Below are 22,389 nucleotides of genomic sequence, written 5' to 3'. Positions count from 1 at the left end.
TTCTTCAAATATGTACAAAATTTAGGGTGTTTGAGAAGTACTACTTCATATCCCAGACTCTTCCATCTTAATCTGTGCTGTACATTTGTTTCATTAACTCAACATTTGTGATCAGAAGGAACAGGAAAGGAACCACAATAATGGACCGGGGGGGGGGGGCAACAGGAGCTGCTTTACCTTGTTACCCCTACCATCCTTCCAGGCATCATCCTCACCAAGCTTTCTCTGACAGCAAAAAAGGCTGCATGTGGTCCGCCGTAGCCCAGTGGCACTCCAAATCTCTGTGAGTTGCCCAGGGCGATATCCACCCCAAACTCTCCTGGTGGCCTCAAGATACACAGGGCTAGAAGGTCCGTAGCACAGCAGGTCAGGGTCTGGAAAGGAAAGAAAGGGTGGAGTTGCTGCCTTCGCCTGAGAGCAGAGCACATAATAACTAGATCTACGACAGCTGGTTCATGTTCAGTGAAGTCCATTTGCTCCTTCATTCTTTGAACAAATATTCAGAGGGCCTGCTATTTTATTTATGAACAAAATGTATCAAGAGAAAGGAATAGGTAGGAGTTTCTCCATTCCTTGTGATAATGGTAAAGAAATTAGACATCAAAAGATGGATAGATAGACAGACACAAGATGGGACACACCTCCCTGAACTCCCCCAAGGAGGTCGGCCTACCCCAGTCTCATGGGCTCTCTCCACAAGTTCTGTAAAGTCTTCCACCTTCCCCTCAGTATCTGGGTATTGGAACAACACCCCACTGACATCTTTTCCACTGAAGTCCATTTCATGGGGTAACTTCAGCTCAATGAGGACTCCACGGTATCTGGAAAAAATAAGACAAAGAACAATCATGTTTTGGCTTTACAAGGGAAAATTAAGTGAACTACAGTTTCTTTTCAGTGAAACAGCATTTATTTTATGTGCCCTCCCTTGATGTCCTCCCAGCCCCACCCCACGCCACACCTGGCCCTTCCATGGTAACAGGACTTCACACCAACTCAAGGGCATCCAACAGCTCAGCTTCTTCCCCTCTCTCCTTTCTACCCCTAGCACTCTCCTCCTTCAACCTTTCCATCAGAACCTACTCCTGAGAGAGAACCAGGAGCACCACTTCCTAAGGCAGAAGGAAAAACAGCTGAAACCACAGAGCCACCACCACTTTGACCTTGGATCAGTTTTAGGAGGTAATTGGGAAAACATCAGTAAGGTGAGGAGGAAGAATTTCCCTAGATTTCTAAACTCTAACTATAATCATATGTCAGAAAACTTTCTGAAGGGGTGCAGGATGGTGGTGTGGGATGGGGGAGGAACACCTGATGTTTCCAAAGGAGAAAGCAAACGCACACAAATGGGGGTGGTGTTAGGTTTGTGCATCCGATTACAGAACTAAACAAATGCAACACACCTTACATCAGTTTACACCTCGGTATTATGTAGATTCCCCATAAATGATGTTTACAGAGGACACATAAAAAAATCATAATACTATGGGTGAGTTCTATNTTTTTTTTCTTTTTGGTATGAGGGATTAACTCAAAGACACTTTACCACTGAGCTCTAAACCTAGCCCCTTTTATTGTTTTTTAATATTGAGACAGGGTCTTGTTAAGTTGCTGAGGCTGACCTTGAACTTGCAATCTTCCTCAGGCTCCCAAATTGCTGGGATTATAGGCATGCACCCTACACCTGGCAAAACAGCTCAAATTTTTTAAAAAAATATATCACAATAAGACAGAAAGGTCAATGGTTAGATATAAGTGGAAATTTTTAAAAATTTTATAAATCAATACATCTTAGAATTTTATTGGCATAAGGAGCATTTTAAAAATATATATCTAAATCAAGTTCCTTCACTCATACAAAAGGAAAAAGACTTAGGTTGTGAGGTATACAGGACCACAAAGAGTAGAATGGAACCTGAACCCTGGGAGCTCTCTACCATCCCATGGTTTCAAGCAACAAAACTGGGATGGATGCTCATAGTTCGGTATCATGAGCACATTAGGATAAAAAGAAAAGGGGTGGGGAGGGGGGATATGTGTGCATTGTGCTATACACTTAATATCCAGAAGGAGACACAATGGATAATCAACAATGGCTTCAGGGGACTAAGAAAAGAAAACAGCAGGTTTTACTTTTACTTATATCCCACTCAACTTTCTGAAATTTTTTCCAAAATTTTACAATAAATAAAATTAATAGAGGAATTGGCAGAGTTGGGAAAATACAAAAATGATTCGTTATCCAATGCACAGTGCTCTTAACAGTTTGAATCTAAATAAACCTGGAGAAAAAGCTCTCTGAGAGCCTAAATGACCTGAGGTACAAACAGAAACAGCACTATTTAAAATATTTTTGCTAGCGCCTGTCTCCGTGGCATAATCGGTTAGTGCGTTCGGCTGTTAACCGAAAGGTTGGTGGTTCGAGCCCACCCAGGGACAAGGAGGTGTATTTTGTGAACCGTGAGGGTAGCCCAGAAATAGACTTTATGGTTGTTATCGTTGTCTTCATCCTTAGCCGATTCACCCCCTGCTTTTAAAAGGGAGGGGAGGAGTAGGGGGGATAGGAAGGGCAGCAGAATAGAATAGACATTATGATGGCTGTATGTATATAGGTGACTCTATGACCAGTGTGATTCTGCAATCTGTACAATTAGAAAAATGAGAAATTATACCCCAATGATTCAAATGTATGAATTGCCAAGATCATTGTAATGTCATGTGTAGCTAATAAAATAAATAAAAATAAAAAATATTTTTGCTACAAATAAAAAGCACACACCTAAGCTCTTAGGGCTGCTTTTCAAGAGTAAATATAAATGCAGACACCAAGGAATGAGAATGAAGGGAAGACACAATTCAGGCATTTGCAGAGTGTGAGCACAGCCCATGGATACTGAATATATCAGGGTAGGAAACCCCTGGGCTCCACAAGTGTGAGGTGAACTTTTCCACATAGAAAAAGAGGCAGGGGGAGGTGGGCATGGTGATCCAGCCTGTATCCCAGTGGCTCAGGAAGCTGTGGCAAAGCCAGTCTCAGCAACTTAGTGAGGCCCTAAGCAACTTAGTGAGACCCTGTCTCTAAATAAAAAATTTGTAAAAGGTCTGAGAGCTCCAGCTCCAGCTCCAGCCAGGGCTCCAGCTCAGTGGTTAAGCACCCCTGTGTTCAGTCCCCAGTAAAAAGAAAAAGAGGGAGAGGGAGGGGGAGAGAGGATAGATGGTAGGAACAGGGAGTTGAAATCAGTGAAAAACTGAGAATAACCAGGTACACTGACTCATGCCTGTAATCCTAGCTACTGGGCAGGCTGAAGCAGGAGGATCCCAAGTTTGAGGACAGCTTGGGCAAATTACCCAGGCCCTATCTATACCCTTGTCCCTGTCTTTGTTTCTGTCTGTCTGTCTCTCTCTCTCCAAATACATGTACATACATATGTTTTATTTTTTTAAAGGGCTGGGGATATAGTTCAGTGGTAGAGCACTTGCCTAACACACTTAAGTCCTTGGGTTCAAACCCCAGTACCACACAATTGAAAAATGATAATAAAAGCTGAGAATAGTTACCAAGGGTTAGATGGATGGCACTCCTTTGTGGCTGTCCATCCCCCACAGAAGGAAGAACCTGAACGCACCTTAAGGCTGCTCAGGGAGCAGAAAGGCCTATGGCTGGAATCCACCATAGGGACCTCCACACCTACTGAGGGAGTTTGGGCCTCTTCTTTCCACCCCCAGATCTGTCGGACCCAAGAAGTAGAACTCCATGGGCATTTGGGATCAGATGGACACACCATGAAATGGGCAGATTTCCCAACCAGAGGGCCATCGGCATGAGAATTCTAGCAGGAAGGTATGTTCTAACACACTCACGAGGCAGAGAATTAAGGAAGGAGAGGAAATGAAGAAAAATTACCACAACCCAGTAACTACTTCTAAAACTGAATCCTCAGGAAATAATCAGAAGTTTTGACAATGATTTATTACAGGGGTGCACCTGAAGTGCTATTACTAATAATAAATGATGGAAACAAAGAATAGGAGGACATGAAATAAACTACATGCTTCCAAGAAAGTGAGTACTACCATGGAGACAATATAGCATAGAAAGCAGGCGAAGGAAATCAAGAGATGTTCACAATATATTGTAAAATAGGAAAAGAAAACAAGGTTAAAAAAAAAACACTGATATTAAATGTAACCTGAGTACAATATCTTCATAAAAGAGTGTGATACTTATTACATACTACATTCCAAATTAACCAGTTCCTCCCAGTATCCATTTGTCCCTTCACCTAAAGTAACAGAATCCCAACATGTTGGGTGCAGCAATGTGCCCATCTAAACATAACTTATTTCCCCAGGTCACCTGCAGAAAAGGGTGACCATTGAAGTATAAGTGAAAGTTGTTGAGTGGGGGCTTCCAAAAATCTTTTTTAAAGAAGGCATATATAGCTAGCAGTCCCCTGTATCCTTGGCTTCTTCCTGAGTGCAGATGTGACAGCCAGAGCTCCAGCAGCCATAAAATTCCTGAACATAATGTTACCTCTGATCTTAAAATTATGTAAGATAAAATGAAATTTCTTTCCTATATGTTAAGCAATAGTGGCTTTTATTATATCAATCAGACCTTTTGGTTACCTCAGCTAACTAATGCAATGTTACTGATACGTTGTTTCTCATGTATACCAATTTGTGTGTGAGAGAGAGACAAGTCACAAAGGCACTGACAGGGATAGTGGAGCCTGCTCCCATGTACATCAGGAGAGGAACTGGAGGATGTCCCTGTCCTGGAGGGACTCCCAGGCTGATCCTCTTACCTGTGGCACAGCTGCATCGCCTCAGCAGCTGCGGTCGCCTCGTCCAGCAGGGATGCATTGGCCATGTCCATGCCTGTGATGTCACACACCATGGTCTGGTAGTTGAGTAAACTCTCCAACCTCCCCTGAGACACCTCTGGCTGGTATGGGGTATACTGGGTGACCCTGGGAGGGAAATACAAGACCATGCCCAAACTGTGTCTGCTGCTCAGAGAGGCTCACGAAATGCCTTCATTTTAGAATTCAGTACCTGAATGTCTTGAGAAATATACATCAATGAGCAACGCTTTTGGCTTTTGTAAGGGAGATTAGAATTAAATCATAGTAATAATATTATCCTTTGTTTGGGGGGATAATCAATACTTATTTTTCTTCTTCTACAATTTTTTTTAACCTATGTTACTATATGGGGGAAGGGTGAGCAGTGGGGAGTAAACTTGGAGTGCTTTGCCATTGAACTACATGCCCAGACCTTTTAATTTTTTGAGAAAGGGCCTCAATAAGTTGTCCAGGCTGTCCTTGAACTTGAAATCTTTCTGCCTCAGACACTCAAGTTACTAGGATTACAGGCATGACCACTGTGCCTGGCAGAACATTACTATTTTAATGATCTTACTGTACAAATGTGTTTCATTTTAAATTATCTCTTAAAATCCACATGAGCCTACCTATGATATTATAAACAGAACTCTCACTTCCTATTATCTTTCCTCGAAATAAAGCACATATCTTTCACAGCTCATAATAGGAAAGCATTCAAGAACCTAGTATCTAATACTTGAAACCTTTTTATATTAAACAGGAGACAGTCTATATATTCCTAGGAAATTAACAGATATCTGTGGGGCATAGGCATGGTGGTACATGCTTATAATCCTAGCAATTTAGGAGGCTGAGGCAGGAAGATTGCATATTTGAGGCCAGTCCCAGCAACTTAGCAAGATCCTATCTCAAAATAAAAATGTAAAAAGGGTTAGGAATGTAACTCAATGGTAAAGTGCCCCAGGTTCAATGGGGTAGGAGAAGAGGGGGTGGTGAGGAGGAGAAGGAAAAGAAAGAGAAGACGTAGAAGAAAGAATAAATTAATAGACATTTAAGAATTCTCACTAGCTACTAAGTCAATGAAGGTTAACTCCATAGCTATCAAAAAATTCAGGGGTAACAAATGATTAGAAGGCCCCATAGACATGGATTCTAATCTTATGACTGCTAGCTGTCAGCCAAGAATGTGGCTTTAGATATTTGAATTAACCCCTTGAGTTCCTTCATTTTTTTTTTTTTCATTTCTTCATTCATTCACCCATCCTCCAGTTTACTATCTTCTTAGTATCAGGAACTATTACAGGTTCATAAACAGTGTGGTTAGTAGTCCCTGATTCCAAGGGAAATATATCTTAAGGGAGAAAAGAGACAATAAATAAAATAATTTCAGATTTCAGAGTGAAATCCTATCACCTTATTTTATTTAAGACATTATTATTATTATTTTATTTAAGACATTATTAAATGTCTTAAATAAAATAAGGTGATAGGATGGGGGTGATTGAGGACTTATAACAGAGCTGCTACTTTTTTAACCAAAAACCCATTTGCTCTGACTACCACCAACATGGATCAGGTCTGTGTCCATGCTCCTGCAGGAGACTGGCATTCATAAAAATCTCTATTATATTTATATTTCCAAGTCAAAAGAGTCTTAGAAAAAAGTTTTTGGTGGTTGATTTGCTTTTCATTTCTTCAAAGTTCTTTTCCTTTCACCCCTATTCTGGTAATCATCTTTGGAATATTTCCATTCACCCCCCCCTGCTCCTTTTTGAAGCATTTGAAATCAATATCTTTTGGGTCTTGTTTATTTTAAACATTTTATCACTTAGGGGAAGTGTAAGGAGGAGTTTTCCTTAGCAAGCAGTACAATATCAAGACTTTTAAATAATTTCCAGAAACTTGCTGGTGTAACAATGTATATATGTGTATGTGTGTATACAGTCTCTTTTCTATGTTAAATTTTTGCTTCAGTTAATTCCTTGAATACCCTGGCTTAGCAACTGTAAATTAGGTTTTGTCAAATTCTAAGTGAGTGGTGAACTGGAATGAATGAGGCACATAATGCACAGTGCAGGCCATTAAAAAGGGAATGTGCACAGAAATGGGGTCACACAAAAGGCATGGACAACAGGCAGCTGTGATCTCAAATCAGACTAGACCTTCATGCATCGTTTGCCGCCATGAAGACAGACATGGCGCTACTCCTGCCACATGCTTAGGTTGACTGGCTAACACAAAACTTCCATTTGGCTCAGATCCACTGTTCGGTATACAGACACACAGAGGCATATGCACAAACCAAGGATTTAGTATATCCATGGAGAAAGACCTTGAACAAGATAAGCATCAGGGAGAGAGTGGTGTTCTGAAAGAATTCAGCAGCACTGAATGGGGAGAACAAGGAACAACCTTAATTGTTCACTAGTAGGAATGGTAAAATAATTTAAAACACACATATAATACCGTGCACTCATTGAAAACAATGCTCTAAATAAATATTTTCTGACTTTAGAATATTTTCAAAATGTTGATTTTTAAAGTGAAATATAAAATACTATGATCCTATTTTTGTACATTTGTAAAAACAAGCTAGTAAACCAAATATTAAGCAGTGATTTTTCTCTGCATGGTAAGGATAACACTAATTTTTATTTTACTATATGTTCCAAGAGTTAAAGACATTAGATACCATTTATTAACTACTTTCTGTATGCCAGGGATATATTTACTATCTTTTTTTATGATTATGTTGTACATATTCATTGTAATTAGTTGGAAAACTCAGATGACTATTGAGAAAATAAAATTGCTCATAATCTTCAAATTTCAAGGTAACTACAGTTAACATTCAGTGCATTTCTTTCAGTCTCTTTTCTATATTATAATCATATTTATATCTAAAAGTAGGATTATATTCATCATAAACTCTTTTTTTTTTTTTTTTTTTTTTTTTTTTTTTTTTTTTTTTTTTTTTTTTTTTTTTTTTAATATTTATTTATTTGTATGTGGTGCTGAGGATCGGCGGGCACAACATCTTTGTTTGTATGTGGTGCTGAGGATCGAACCCGGGCCGCACGCATGCCAGGCAAGCGCGCTACCGCTTGAGCCACATCCCCAGCCCTCATCATAAACTCTTATATCCTGTTTTTCAGTTAACATTATTCCATAGACAATTTAACAACTTTACATATTATTCAAAAATCTAATTATTCTATGGTATTAAATGTTTTTATTTTATTTAAATGATAACAATTATGAATTTACATTTAACAAGTTCCTTCAAGTTTAATATGATATTTGATTTTAGTATCAAAAATAGCATAATAGTGAACAAGCTTATCTAGGTCTATTACCTCCGAATAAATTCCTAGAAGTAGAATTTTAATTCATATTTGATAATTAGTTTTAAGGTTCTCAGTACATATCGTCATCTTCCTCTCCAGAAAGTTTATACCTGTCTGTACACCAGTAAATAGCACATTGACTCAAAAGATTTCCCTATATCTAGTATTAAGACACCTGGGCACAGGGCATGGTGGCACACCCCTAAAATCCCAGTTACTCGGGAGGTCAAGGCAGAAAGAACGTAAGTTTAAGGATAGCCTCTGCAATTTAACAAGAACCTGTCTCAAAAATCATATAAGGGGACAGAGATATAGTTTAGCTGGTAGAGTGCTTGCCTTGTATGCATAAGGCCCTGGGTTCAATCCCCAGCACCACAAATAAAATAAGAAGGGCTAAGGATATAGTTCAGTGGTAGAGTGCTAGCCTAGCACATATAAGGCCCTGGGTTTAAACCCAAGCACCACCAGGGGGGAAAAAAGGAGGTAGTAGCAATAGTACTGAATTTCAATTTTAATTCTTTAACTTACTAGTTGTGAATTCAGACAAATAACTCTCTAGCTGATTCCTCTTGGCCATCAATGGAGCTAACTACTTATATCAAAGGTTTTTCTTAACACTCAAATCAGATTCACATACATAAAACATTTTGGAAATGGCAATATAGTGCCCAATTGTTATTCAAGCAAACAGCACTGGTAAATTAGTAATTGCAAATTCTTTCGAATGAAAAAGAACACTGATAATTGTTGCCTTCTAAATCCATGGCTTTAGAAAATTAATGTGCCTGTAAGAATCATGTGTTCTAAGAGTCCATATAAAGAGGCATGCATGCCTTAGTTCCAGCTACTGGGAGGCTAAGGCAGGAGGATAGCAAATTGAAGGCCAGTCTCAGCAACTTGGTAGATCCTGTGTCAAAATCAAAAATAAAAAGAACTAGGATGGGGCTGGGGTTGTAGCTCAGAGGTAGAGCGCTTGCCTAGCATGTGTGAGACACTGGGTTCGATCCTCAGCACTACATAAAAATAAATAAATAAATAAAGGGATTGTGTCAACCAACAACTAAAACAATAAATGTTAAAAAAAAAAAAAAAAGAACTAGGATGTATTAGGATGCATCTCAGTGGAATGGCACCTCTGGGTTCAATCCCTAGCACAGCAAAGGGAAAAAAGAAAAAAGAAGAAAGAAAATGTGTCTGTGGTCCATAATGTCTATGTCTTGACTAATTAATTCAGTTGGTTTCTGTATGTATTTTAATATATATTTCAAAAGTATCTGCCTATCCAAGAAAGCTTTTAGTTCTGCTCAAATAGGATGTCTGATATTTTCAACATGACATTAACATTTATTCAAATGAATTAGTATTCTCTATCATTTTGGCTGTGACTTTCTTTTAGAACTGGAAGGAAGGGAAGTAGTGGGGGTTTGCATGAAGACAAACACTCATGAGTGTCTCTCATTTTAATCCTGGTACCAAAATTACATAAAACAGAAAGCCACAAAGAAAATGTGAATGTTACTGATGATATTAGTTACTCATGTTATCAGCAGTTGAAAAGTTGGAACAGAGGACCCCATAAAACAAACTCTAGATTTGATATAAATTTTCTTTTAAGGGCCTAAATGTTTGTATTCTTTCGAGGCTGTGTTGCCCATTTATTTTCACCTCACGTCACCGGAATTTGTTGGTTCCATCTCTATGGAAACCATTCAGAAGGATGATAATGTGAAGTCCACCACCCACGCGTGCACAGCCCTCCCTATCAGTGCTGGTAGGGTGCAGTATCTCTCTCTGGTTCAGATTAGCTTTCAGAGAATGGAAAGAAACAATATTTAATATGCACCCAAAATGGAAATTGAAAGGCACACAAAACACTGCCTCCCCCTCAAACGCTGGCTGCTTCTAAAGTAAACGAACACATTCGTTCACAACCAGAGAGCCATATGGTGAATATTCTCTATGGCCACCAAGAGCAAAGGCTGCAGGCCAGCACTCAGACAGCTGGAAAATTGCTGCCCATTCATGAACTTTGGAAGGTTTTTTGTTGTTGTTGTTTTGTTTTGTTTTTTAAGGGCAGCAGAGAGACAGGCCATTTGCTTTTGAAGTCAACCTTGGAGTTGACCATTCAAACTTTTACCAGTATCACAGTGGAAAAGAAGCCCTCAGTAATGCAAACACCTTCACATATACACCCCAAGCATAAAAACGAGTTCTTAGATGGTCTCGTCTTCCTGTTATTAATAAAGAAGTGGAGCATATTGAAACTAAAAACTACATGCAGGCATAGCAATGCAGGTATGATTGTGCCAACAGATCTGGCTCCTATAAAGATGTGACACAGATAACACTAGGACAAAGCACTCTCACCTGCCAGGTGACAGTGATACTTAGGGAAAAGCAGATTAAAAATACAAAGTATTGATCAAAATTTTAAGATTTGTCAATTTTAAATGAACTTTGGAATTTTAAAAGATCCTGTTGAGGTGATTCCTTGATCTGCCATTTACTAAAGTTGATTTTATATATGTTAATCTGAAAGATAATCTCTGTATCTTGTTATAAATACATTTGAATTGCAGAAGCAACCAGTTATTCTGTCCTCACATAATAATGGTTCTACTAGAAATTAAAGTTATTTCTTACAGAAACAAACAAAATACCTAGGAATCATCACCATCTCTCCATCTGCATATTAGCTCTGTTTTTATACTGGGAATAAGTATACACCTATATTCCCAAGTAGACAGCTTCCTTTTGGACTAAGCCTTCACTTGAAATAAAGTTTCAATTCAAATATTCTAGCTTATAAAATGTCACCAATCCGAAGAGGAGGCACAGAGGGCCCTGCCTTCCTTTCTCCATGGTTAGCCATTATTTCCCAAGAGACAGAAGCAGCAACTGCCCTCATCTGTCCTCATTCACTGTTGGAGGCGTGGCCTCTGCCCAGCAGGACATGACCAAGGTATTTGCTTGTTTAGCACTGGGATGTAAACTTCTCTGGCTCTTTATGACTTTTAGCACTCAGCAATGGGAGACAACAAAGAGGGCATGAAAGAGGCCTCCAAGTTGTTCCTCAAATGTGAAAGTGCATTCAGGGTGTTCCATCAGTGAGAGCCAGAGTGGCCATGAGGCACAGTCAGGCATTCATTGTGCAGACCCCTAAAGAGCAGAATGACTCATCTGAGGGGTAAGGTAACTGGAGCAAGTAACAAGTATGCACAACCCAGGCCTTTCTCTTGTCTTTTCAAGAAGAGCCTATCCACAGAATACACATGCTCTCTTTGTCAATGAAGTGCTAAGTAATCAACAAATATCATGATCTTCATTTATATAACAATTGTCTTTTCATTTTCATTTGGTCACGAATCCAGATATGGGGTAGGGAGGGGTGGAAGGAATGATTATCTGTGACCTTCAAATTCTGAGAGAAGACAACCCAATGAGTTCTCTCCTGGACACCAACACTGATTCACTAAGGAAGCTTAGACCTAGCTTAAAGTTCCAGGATCTCCAAAGAGGACTAAAGCCCTGAGTCTACCACCTGTGGGTTTGATGTCCTGCTCAAAGACAGCACGCAGAAACCAAGTTGCAGAGAGAAAGTCACTATCAGCATCTGCAATTTACAGTGCTAGATGTTATGGGAATAAAAGCAGGAAGAAGCTTCTATTTACTCAACACTTGAGCAAGGAGACTTCCCAGTCAGAGAAATCAGGTAGGTTCCTGGAGCTTAGAGACAGTATCAGGGTCTAGGTGTCAGCATGTGGGCTTGACGCACCTTGGGGAAAGGAGGAGGATGGGAAGAATCAGGCAGATCAGAGTATTCCTGTTCTGTAACCAGGAGATACATTACCATCCCGAGTTCTCCAGTAAGTTCCGCAAAATGGTCTGTGGCACTGAGCAGTTATAATAGCCCATGCCAATATACGATCTCCAAATCTGGTTTTTGCTGGAAATGGCACGCAGAGTTGCAAGGATTTCATTTTCACCTGATTGTGGGAAAGAAAGAAATGTTAGAAGAGAAAATGTCTCAGAAGGGAACGCTAAGTACAGTTTAAAAGCTTCATTTTGTTTGAATAGTTAAATGAGGAGAACAGATATATGGAAAATATAATCATCTATCCAACCAACTCTAGGTACTATATGTGGAAATCTTTAAAAATGAGAGAGGGGTGGGGGAGGGAGAGGGAGAGAGACTGGGTATGATTGTGCACACCTGTAATCCCAGAGACTCAAAAGGCTGAGGCTGGAGGATCATAAGTTTGAGGCCAGCCTCAGCAACTTAGTGAGACCCTGACTCAAAATAAAAAATAAAAAAGAACAGGGATGTAGCTCACTGGTAAAGGTTCAATCCCCATAAAAAGCAAACAAGCAAATAAAAACCAACCAAATAGCACTCATATTTTCCTAAAGGTTGGCCCTTCATAGTAAGTTGTTTTGTTGTTGTTATTGTTTTGTTTTGTTTTTTTGAGGGGTGCTCTTTGTTTGCCAGAATTGATCAATTTCCCCTGCTTTGAGTACTAGAAACTGAACCCACAGGTGCTTTATACTGAGCTACATCCCCAGACCATTTTATTTTTTATTTTGAAAGAGGGTCTCACTAAGTTGCTGAGACTGGCCTTGAACTGTGATCTTTGCATATCAGCCTCCTGAATTGCTAGATATGTGCCACCATACCTGCAGAATTGACCAAGTTTAACTCTTGCCTCATTCCGGGTTTATTCTTTCTGCCTTCCATGTTTGTTATATTTAGTCTAAATAAAAATTCTATCTCACTGTTTTTCCTTTTAAATTGTCTATACTTTCTGCAAGCAGGAAAGGTTGCAGTTTTTAAAAACATAAGTTACATTTTCTCTACAATTCTTCCACTGAATCAAACACTTCCCTTTGTGTCACTGGAAGGGCTACTTATGAAAAGCTCATCATTCAACAAGAAATATCAATTAAAATAAAAGACCTACAAGCATTGCCACCCAGCATTTCCATTTTATCAAGTAAAACTTATAAAATTCTCAGATGTAGGTCATTCATATGAAAATCAACAAAATAATAATGGCACCGGTGATTTATTGAACATGAACTCTGCCAGGAAGTACACAAAGGCTTAAAGAGGACCACTTCCCTGAGGTCACATGGATTTAAATTAAAGGATTACCAATCCAGTCTCTAACTCTGGATCCCACACTTTAACCCACTGAACAAGACTTCTGTCCCTCTGCAAATAGATCATGCTACTAAATTTAACTGTTTAGCAAATGTACGTATCCTTAAAATCTTCCTAGGGATTCAGTCACTTAATCCCTGGAACTGATTTTCTTGTTGCCATCTCAGAAAAATGTAGGCACATCAAAATCAAGTCAGCAAAACGGCTAGGAAGAGGCTTCACAGTGTTTTATCTCTCAATATTGTTTTCATCAATATATTTTTATCCTGAATGAAAACACTGTCACCCTCCACCACACATACAGAAATAAATTCATAAGCAGTGTGTCACATTACCACAGTAGATTAAGGAAAGACAACTTTGTGAGTTACTAGTTTCATGAGTATATATAACCCAACTGCCTTATGGAGGTCTATCTTGCCTTCTTTCAGTGAAAGCTTAGGAAATAAATCAAAATACAATAATAACTAAGACCTGAGGAGAAAGACAAGGAAGGCATCTGTAGGAACAATCATGCAAGAAACCCCAAGTAATTACTTAGATTACTTCCCAAGTAATGTAAGGAGCAGAGTGATCCAGAAGCCCAGTAGGAGGGGAGACTAATTAGCAGTGCCTGGCAGGGAAAGCCAGGTTCAATTAAGATCCTGTGCAAGAGGTCTGGTCCCTGCCCCACATTATGCCATAAGGACAAAGGGTCCAGTTCTCAAATGAGAATAGAATAAAGGAATTTGTCAAATCAAGAGTACAGATTTAAGAAGTCAGAGAATATTTTCAAGCAAAAGAATAATATAATTTTTTTCAACATTATAGAAAGATCATTCTTTTGATGGTGTAGAAAGATCATGGGGGGAAGACCCTGGACAGAGGGAGATGAGGTCAGAGGATAGGCAACAGTCCTGGAGGGAAATGGTTAAGAGGAATATCGTGAGTTGAATTGTGTCCCACAAAATGATACACTGAAATCCCAATTCTCTGTATCTGTGAATGTAACCTTATTTGGAAATTGAGTCTGCTGATCCAATCAATTTAAAATGTGATCGTGCTAAATTAGGGTCATCTCTAATCCAATGACTGGTATCCTTACATGAAGAGGGAAATTTTAATACAGGGACATGGACCCAAGGAGAATGCCATGCATGTTATGATAAAAGCAGAGATTGGAGTGATGCTTCTACAAGCCAAGGACTGCCAGCTATGACCAGAAAATATACAAAAAAGTCTCCTTTAGAGTTCCACAATAGAACCAACCCTGCCAACACCTCAATTTTGGCCTTTATAGTCTTTGGAACTATGAGAGAATAAATTTCTTTTGTTTAAGCCATCCAGTTTGAGGTCCCTTTTTATGTCAGTCTTGGCAAATTAATATAGACAGTTCTATCAGCCATTTTCCACAGAGGCTGCTCTGTGCTTGAACCCTCTGTCTGGTCAAATCACACTCAGAGGCTTTGGTGAACTCCAGCATTTTGCCAGACATTCCTTACATTGTTAAGATTCTACTAGCAAAGTAATCAACCCAAATAGTATGTTCACTCCCTAAAAACAATCTTCGTATCCACTGGCACAAGACAGCTGGTGTTACGTTTCTGGAATGTATTAAAAATCTATATAGAAAAGTGCAGTGCTTTCCCCCTAGCTCCTCAGTGTAACTTGGCCAGATGTCAGAGCCAATTATCCAGCCCAAAGATCTGCCCTGAGCATTGCCCACCCTTCTCACAGCCTAACGTGGGAGAGGCAAAGGGGTCTTGCAGTTGTGGTGTTCCTCAACTGACAGAGCTCACATAACCAACTCAGTGGCTGATGTTTAACTTGCCCCATACCTGGAGGAAAACAATCTAATGTAGGTGACATAATTAGAAATAGCTCAAATATATTTGATAGGAGCCAAAAGGATTATTTAGATCAGAAGTTTTCATAGTTAAGCTGCCAACATGATTCTTCCAGTACAGGAGTCTCCTTCCCCCTTTTCCTGTCCCATGAGAACATATGGGACTTCAGAGATAGGAATTGGGCTTTATGCCAAGAGCCATGATTATGATCCCTCATTAAGCCAGAATATCTGAAAATTGCACTTCAAAGACTCAAAGTCAGGAGGTCAAGGAGGTGACAGGAGCTGGAATCAAGAGAATTCTAAACTAAAACCAAACCCAGATCTCTTCCCTCTGGGAACACAAGATACCAGTCTTCTGCTTCCTCAGCAAAAAGTCTCCCGTTCTTTCCTCATGAGTAGGTGCTCAAATGGGTTGTTTTGATTTTGCCTGTAAACTGTCCCTCTTCACTACAGTCTTGTTTTCTACTTCTTTAATAGTAGCTCTGGCTGTGTGTACAAATTCCCATTGAGACGCAAGATCCTTTCTCTTGGAGGGAGATCTGTCTATCTTATAGACCCCAAATAGGAACTATCTTTCATATTGGTGGAAATACACACACACACACACACACACACACACACAAACGTCCCTAGAAGGCAGGGCACCACCCTAGCTCCACAAGACCAGACTCTCAAGACTAGTAGAGAGGACAGGGTAGATAGCCCTGTTTCTTCACTGGACAGATAGCACAGGAACCAGGAGGGCACCTGCCACTTAGAAGAGGGTTTTCAGAGTGGTGGAACAGAGCATAGACATGGTAGGGTCAACAAGCCTGGCTTCTCATATTTAACTTTTTCTGTTATGCTTTCTTTCAGAGATTGAAAGCTTTTCAATTCCCCGCCCCCTTAAAAACTCAGACTATCACAGGTGAATTAAGAGGAACCTCAGAAAGGGGAAACCAAGGACAGCCAACCCAGGGGCACAGGAAATGCTTTTCTTGGGCCTCACACTGCCCTCTGCTCCAAGATCTTCCTTTTGGAGCTCTCATAGCTAGAAACTCCTGTGTCTCAATATTGTCCATTTTTATGCTTCTGCATCTTTAAAATTAATTATTTTGTTCTTCATTTATGCTAATTGGCCTTTTGAAAAGCTTAGGTATATCACTCAAGTGTGAAAATTTCTGGAGACCCCAGCCTCTCAACTGGAATAGTGGAGAGGTCCGAATTTTCCTTGTAAAAGAAAACTGTTGCCTCATACTCCCCAACAGAACTGTCCACAAAGATAAGCAAAGGTGAAGAGTTCCAGACGACAGAGAAGCCAATTCCTATCTCCCTTCCTTCTGTAATCTCCTACCACATGGCCCCTGTCCGGCCTTGCCCCCATGCCTTCAATAGCAAGGAAGAAAAGACACCATGCCAGGAATTAGCACATTCCACGTTAGTTCAAGATATAAATCAGCATCCCTTACAGCAGTCACTGAAGTCTTATGCACTTGAATAAAACACCTGAGCCTGTTATGGTGGTTCACCCTGTAATTCCAGCTATTTGGGAGACTGAGACATGGCTAGTGATATAGCTCAGTGGTAGAGTAATTCCGGGTTTAATCCTCACTATCAAGCCAAAAAAAAAACCCAAAAACCCTGAAAATTTTAAAAGCCAATAAGCATAAATGAAAAAAAGTTAATTACAGAGAAGATCAAGAATATGGTCACACTCCTAGGCACATTCCCACCCTGCTAAGTTGCTTATCTACAAATAACAGGAGAGATCTGCTGCGCCAGGTGTCCCTGATTCAGTCAGGCTATGTGAGGATCCATAGCAACCCCCTAGCAGCCACCAATCAGCATGACACAGGGAAATACCTGGGAGGCCAGGTGACCCTCCCAGTAGTTTATGGTGGTTGATAACGTGTTGGGAAACCATGTAGTTCAGCACGAACAGCCAATCAGTTCAAATGAATCACCCTCTTGTAGTAACCAATCACCCCTACCCAACTTGTTCCCACCAGTGACTGTGCTAATCATGTTTTAGAGTTGTTATTTGATTTTCCCTCAGTGTGTGATGATTTGCTAAGAGATGCTATGATGTATGCGAAGTCCCTGCCTTCCCCAAAGTGTATAAAACTGCTACAAACCCTGGGCTCGGGGCCTCTCAGCGTCACCAGTTGCTATGTGTGCGCGCGGAGGACCGAGCTAGCTCGCAATAAACACCTCTTTGCTGTTCACATCAAAAAAAAAAAAAAAAAAAAAACAATATGGTCAAGCTAAGACACAGAACTTTCTAATCCCATAAAGATACAACCCTAGTCCCTATAGCACCAACCAAGCTTTTCAAGCATGTGTTGATGCTCCTGACTATCCAGATTGGGATTGATATGCATTTTATTTCCCCCAATGTGACCTCATCATAGCCTGATCTTCATGCTCAGTTTTATCTGGGTTGAGAAAAGAGTGTGAAGAGAATAAGCTGTCCCCTGTACACCAAGCTAATAGACACTGGAGCCAACAGGAGTAGGGCAAGTACCTGGTCAAGGTTCCTAAAGCGTGAACAGTGTGAAAAGCCATTGCCATTAATTTACCCATTCTTTATCATGTCCAAGCTCCACAGCTAGAAGCCAGGACAGTCTGTGACATGATGAACAGAGTGAAATTTCTCCTTTTCATGATAAGAATCTTAAGATTGCAGGCTCCCCCATCTACACAATTAAAAAAAAAAAAAAAGAGTTTTCCAAACACCAGCCTAGTGAGTGTCTGAATCATTTCAAATATTTGTTCACTGGTTGCCATTGCTCAAACCCACTCATGAAATCTCACTTTGGTCAAATCTGCAGAAGAGTCAAATGATGAATTTAGGAACCCAGAGTCAGTTATAATCATAAGTGACACCCAAATAGCAATGATATGGGGGGCGGGGGTCCACAATCAGATTTCTACTTGCTGAACTTACTTGAAATTGAACTTAGTAAGTTCTAGAGTATGATCAGGTCTAAATAAAACTCAAAATTCTAGCACACAATGCCCACCACTGTCACTTATTTTCTCCAGTGGAAAAGAACTCTCTTGCTAGAGAAAACAGTGTAGAATCCTTAATCCCAAAGTGGCAGCCTTTTTCCCCTACCTAGTAAGAGAAGCATTATAAAGAAGCAATTGTGCCATCCAACCCCCAGGCAGCACAGCCCAAGGAAGCTGTGTGTACAAAGGGAAGAGGAAAAAGAAGACTGGGACTACCCCCTAGAGCCAACCTCACGAATGCACATTCCTTACAATTTTCCTTCCAACTTGACAAAAATAGCTTGCTCCTGGGCACAGGTCTGATTCCTATAACTATCTTCTTGAATGTGACTGTGATAAAACTAACCAAGGGAAAATGAGAGAGATTAAGAAAAGGAGCATCTACTAAGAACTACTTGGAAGAGAGATGAATAGAGGAAAGGGAACAGGGGGAGGGAGGAGAGAAGAAAAGGGAAAATACTGGGAAATGATATTGGCCAAATTATATTGTTATATTATGTGCATGTGCGAATATGCAACCACAGATTCACCATTATGTACAACCATGTTGTACCAAACAAACAAACTGTGTGTGTGTGTGTGGGGGGAAATTGAAAAATAGAACTACTTGGAGACAAGTTGTCATTTTCCAAATGCTTGCTGACAGTCCTGCAGGGCAGTCAGACACTGTGTACTCCCAGCCAGGAGGGAGTCTAGCAATCCTTCAGGCACCTAAGCAGTAAGTTCCTTCCTTGTGGAACAAGCACCTGCTTCTGACCTTGTTTACTCCTCTGCCTCAGAGCATTGCATAATGCTCTGGTCCTAATGTACCAGGAACAGAGTTCAGTGGCCTCTCAGCATTGCTTCCTAAGAATTCACAGGTGATGACTTGTACTGCTCCTGCTTCTCAGAATTCAGAATGAATACTTCCTTCTTCCTTATATAATTCTAGAAGTCTTTCTAGAAGCAACTTCCTTGCCACTTCTGCCTAAAATATCAAGATAACTACGCTAAATAAATACTTTCTTTTTTTTTAATAATTTTTTTTAATATTTATTTTTTAGTTTTCGGCAGACACAACATCTTTGTTTGTATGTGGTGCTGAGGATCGAACCCGGGCCCCACGCATGCCAGGCAAGCGCGCTACTGCTTGAGCCACATCCCCAGCCCCTAAATAAATACTTTCTAACAGAAATAAATCAATTTAACTATTAAATACTTGATGCCTTGCTAGAGGTAATTTTTAATTGCCCATATATGAGAATTTGCATAAGAACTATACAATGTCATTGAAACGGACAGGCAGGCTGAGTGGAGATATGTGCTAAATCTAAACACACATACACACTATTCCCCATCCTTAACTCTTTACCCCAAATACAACCTTACTATAATTTTTTTTTTTTGCCTAAATTATATGTAAAATGTATCCATGCTTCACTTTTTCTTCTATAACAATCTAAGATTGTTATGGCTAACATTCTACAATGTATAGAGTATGCTATCATTATATTTTTAAAAGAATAAATATATATGCATGCTATTTGAACAGAACATCTCTAAGACAATTCACCAAAAAAAAATAAGATTAGAAATGGGAAGAAGTTGTACTTTTCCCTGTATATCTTTTTGTACTTTTGAGTTTTGGACAATGTGTCTATACTATTTCTCAAAAACTAAGCCAGGTGTGGTGGCACACACCTGTAATCCCAGAGACTTTGGAAGCTGAGACAGGAGGATTGCAAATTCAAGGCCACACTCAGCAACTAAGTAGGGCCTAAACAGTTTAGCGAGACCCCATCTCAAAATAAAAACAAAAAGGGCTTGGATACAGCTCGATGGTTAGGCACCCCTCAGTTCGATCCCTGGTACCTAAATAAATTATAATGTTATGCCTAGAATGAAACACCACCTGGGAAATACCCGGTGGGAGAGCCTTGTCACTCCCTGACTCTGGCGTTTCCTGGGCAGCCCAGCCAGCAGTGTCTTGCACAGAGCAGCCTCTAGCCAGCGTCACAGCCTGCCTCCCTTCCGTTCCTTGCTCTTCATGCACTTGGCAAGATACTAGGAACAGGTCTCCAAGGAAATCATCAGGACCGAAAACCAACAAACTCATATTTGAATTTGCCCAGACAATGTCACCAATTTGAGAAAGGCCTTTCTCTGCCAGAGACTAAAGAGGAAATCTGGGACCAGAATGTGAGGACAGAGACCGCCTTGGCAGATTTTTCTTGCCAACATGCAGATCCTTGGCTTCAAAGCTGTGCCGGAAACCATGGGGGTAGGGTCTGGGTATCAGTCAAGATAAATAGGCTATGAATGACAGCACAAGTTAAGATTTTCTGATTTTTCTAATTAAAGCCAGAATTTGGGTACAAATTCCAACCTAATGCTTAGCCTTTCCTTTATTTCACCTGATTATTTACAATACTTTTTTAGTTCCCCCATAACCACCTGGCTTAAGCCCACTTCCACAGCCCATGTATCCTATTGTCAATTTTCCCCCATGAGCAGAGAAGAGTTTCACAACCAAAGTCTGTTCAATCACAGAATTTGTTCATTCCAGGAAGCCAAACCAAACCATAAGATCTGCACAGTGTAGAATGCAGACTTTAAACTGAAAACTGGAGACTGATAGAGAAGCAGCATGTGTGATAATGTAGCCAAGGCAGGAGCACCACATGGACTCTCCTCACCCCAACCTGCCACGATCTTCCCCATCTTCTTTCTTGCTCAGCCAATTAATAAACCATATGAAGCCAGGGCCAGTGGTGCACGCCTGTAACCCAGCAGCTCAGGAGACTGAAGCAGGAGGATCACAAGTTCAAAGCCAGCCTCAGCAACTTGGTGAGGCCCTAGGTAACTTAGCAAAACCCTGTCTCAAAATAAAATATAAAAAATGCCTGAGGTTGTGGCTCAGTGGTTAAGTGCCCCTCTCTTCAATCCCTGGTACCAAAAAAATAAAATAAATAATAAATCATATGACTCAGTCCTTCATGACTCTTAGGAACTAGAACCTTCCTTAGGACATCTCCACTACCCAAAAGCAGCTGAGGTACTTCTCCTCTGTGTTTTTAATGGCTCTTTGGTCCCTCAAGGGTCAGCATAAAGTAAGCAGTCATACAGCTTGTCCTACTCACTCAAAAGCCACAACTTCAAGATCCTTCTAGTTATAGGATCACTAGAGCAGCGTCCTCAGTGGACAAGTAGGAGCATCATGTCTGTCATTTTGTTCCTTTGAATCTTATTCCTTTCTGTGGGAGGCTCCTTTACAACCCCTCTTCCTTTAATCTATTATTATTATTATTATTATTATTATTATTATTATTATTATTATTTGCTTTGTTTTATTTTGTTTGCAGTACTGAGGATTGAACCCAAGGCCTACACCCCCCAGCCCTGAATGTTTATTTTAAAGAAACATACATAGAAATGTTGCAATTAATAGTTATCTGGGACATCAGATAACCTATGTAATCAGGCCAAAAGGTTAATTTGAAATGAGAATCAGTGGAATATTTGTTTTTCCTCTTCATTACCCAAGGGCACACTGTTAAGGAAGAACATGTTCTAAGAGCCTTACTCCAACAACTTACACTGCTAGAAGGAATGATATTTTTTTATAGATCATAAGATTAGTCCTATGGAGAAATCAGTAGTTCAATCCAGAATCTCATCATGTAAATTGTATTCTCTCTGTGAACAGAGGCATCCTGGGTTGACAGGCACATAGTAAGTGCTCAGAAAACAGGTGAATCGATGTGTTGCAAGGAAAATTCACCTAAAGTCTCACAAACAGATAGATCAATTTTTGCAATAATTCACCCATCACATACTCCATATGATAAATAAAACATATTGTTCTCACATTTGGTTCAACTGCATCCCTAAAGTAAAGGCTTCAGAGGAACATTTATAAATGGAAACCTGCTGCTATTTATAATATTTTTCAAAAAATACAGTGCTTACAATAATTTCAGATTTCCAGAGATTTTTTATTTTCTCATTGTTTAATCAGTTAGTATGTTGAGCAAGCATTGAGAATTCTTACAAAAGTTCTCAGTTTGCAATTTTTGTTTAAAAAAAAAATTCGGGGGTTGGCCAGGCATGCCATGCCTTAAGACCCCGTTTCTTTTCTTTTCTTTTTTGGTACTAGGGATTGAACACAAGGGTGCTTTAACCACTTAGCCACATCTCCAGGCCTTCTTTTTTTTTTTTTTTTTTTTTTTTTTT

At 39.9% G+C, this 22,389-nt stretch overlaps 1 protein-coding gene and 1 non-coding gene across 2 annotated transcripts in view; one reads left to right on the top strand and one right to left on the bottom strand.

Annotated features, from left to right (window-relative positions):
• Positions 1 to 22,389, bottom strand: part of Gldc (glycine decarboxylase) — an 86,004-nt gene that overhangs the window by 51,630 nt on the left and 11,985 nt on the right. The window contains exons 3-6 of the mRNA XM_048806775.1: positions 12,048 to 12,183; positions 4,809 to 4,973; positions 674 to 821; positions 178 to 374 (exon numbers count right to left, since the gene is read on the bottom strand). Coding sequence (XP_048662732.1) covers positions 178 to 374; positions 674 to 821; positions 4,809 to 4,973; positions 12,048 to 12,183 — 646 coding nt within the window. The remainder of the gene's footprint in view (positions 1 to 177; positions 375 to 673; positions 822 to 4,808; positions 4,974 to 12,047; positions 12,184 to 22,389) is intronic.
• Trnan-guu lies at positions 2,366 to 2,439 on the top strand. Its single transcript has one exon. It is a non-coding gene; the product is annotated as a tRNA-Asn (tRNA).

The sequence above is a fragment of the Marmota marmota genome, unplaced genomic scaffold (assembly GCF_001458135.2).
Source record: "Marmota marmota marmota unplaced genomic scaffold, marMar, whole genome shotgun sequence".
Taxonomy (NCBI): domain Eukaryota; kingdom Metazoa; phylum Chordata; class Mammalia; order Rodentia; family Sciuridae; genus Marmota; species Marmota marmota.
Note: the sequence above shows the minus strand (reverse complement) of the source record. Positions and strands in the feature narration are given on the sequence as shown.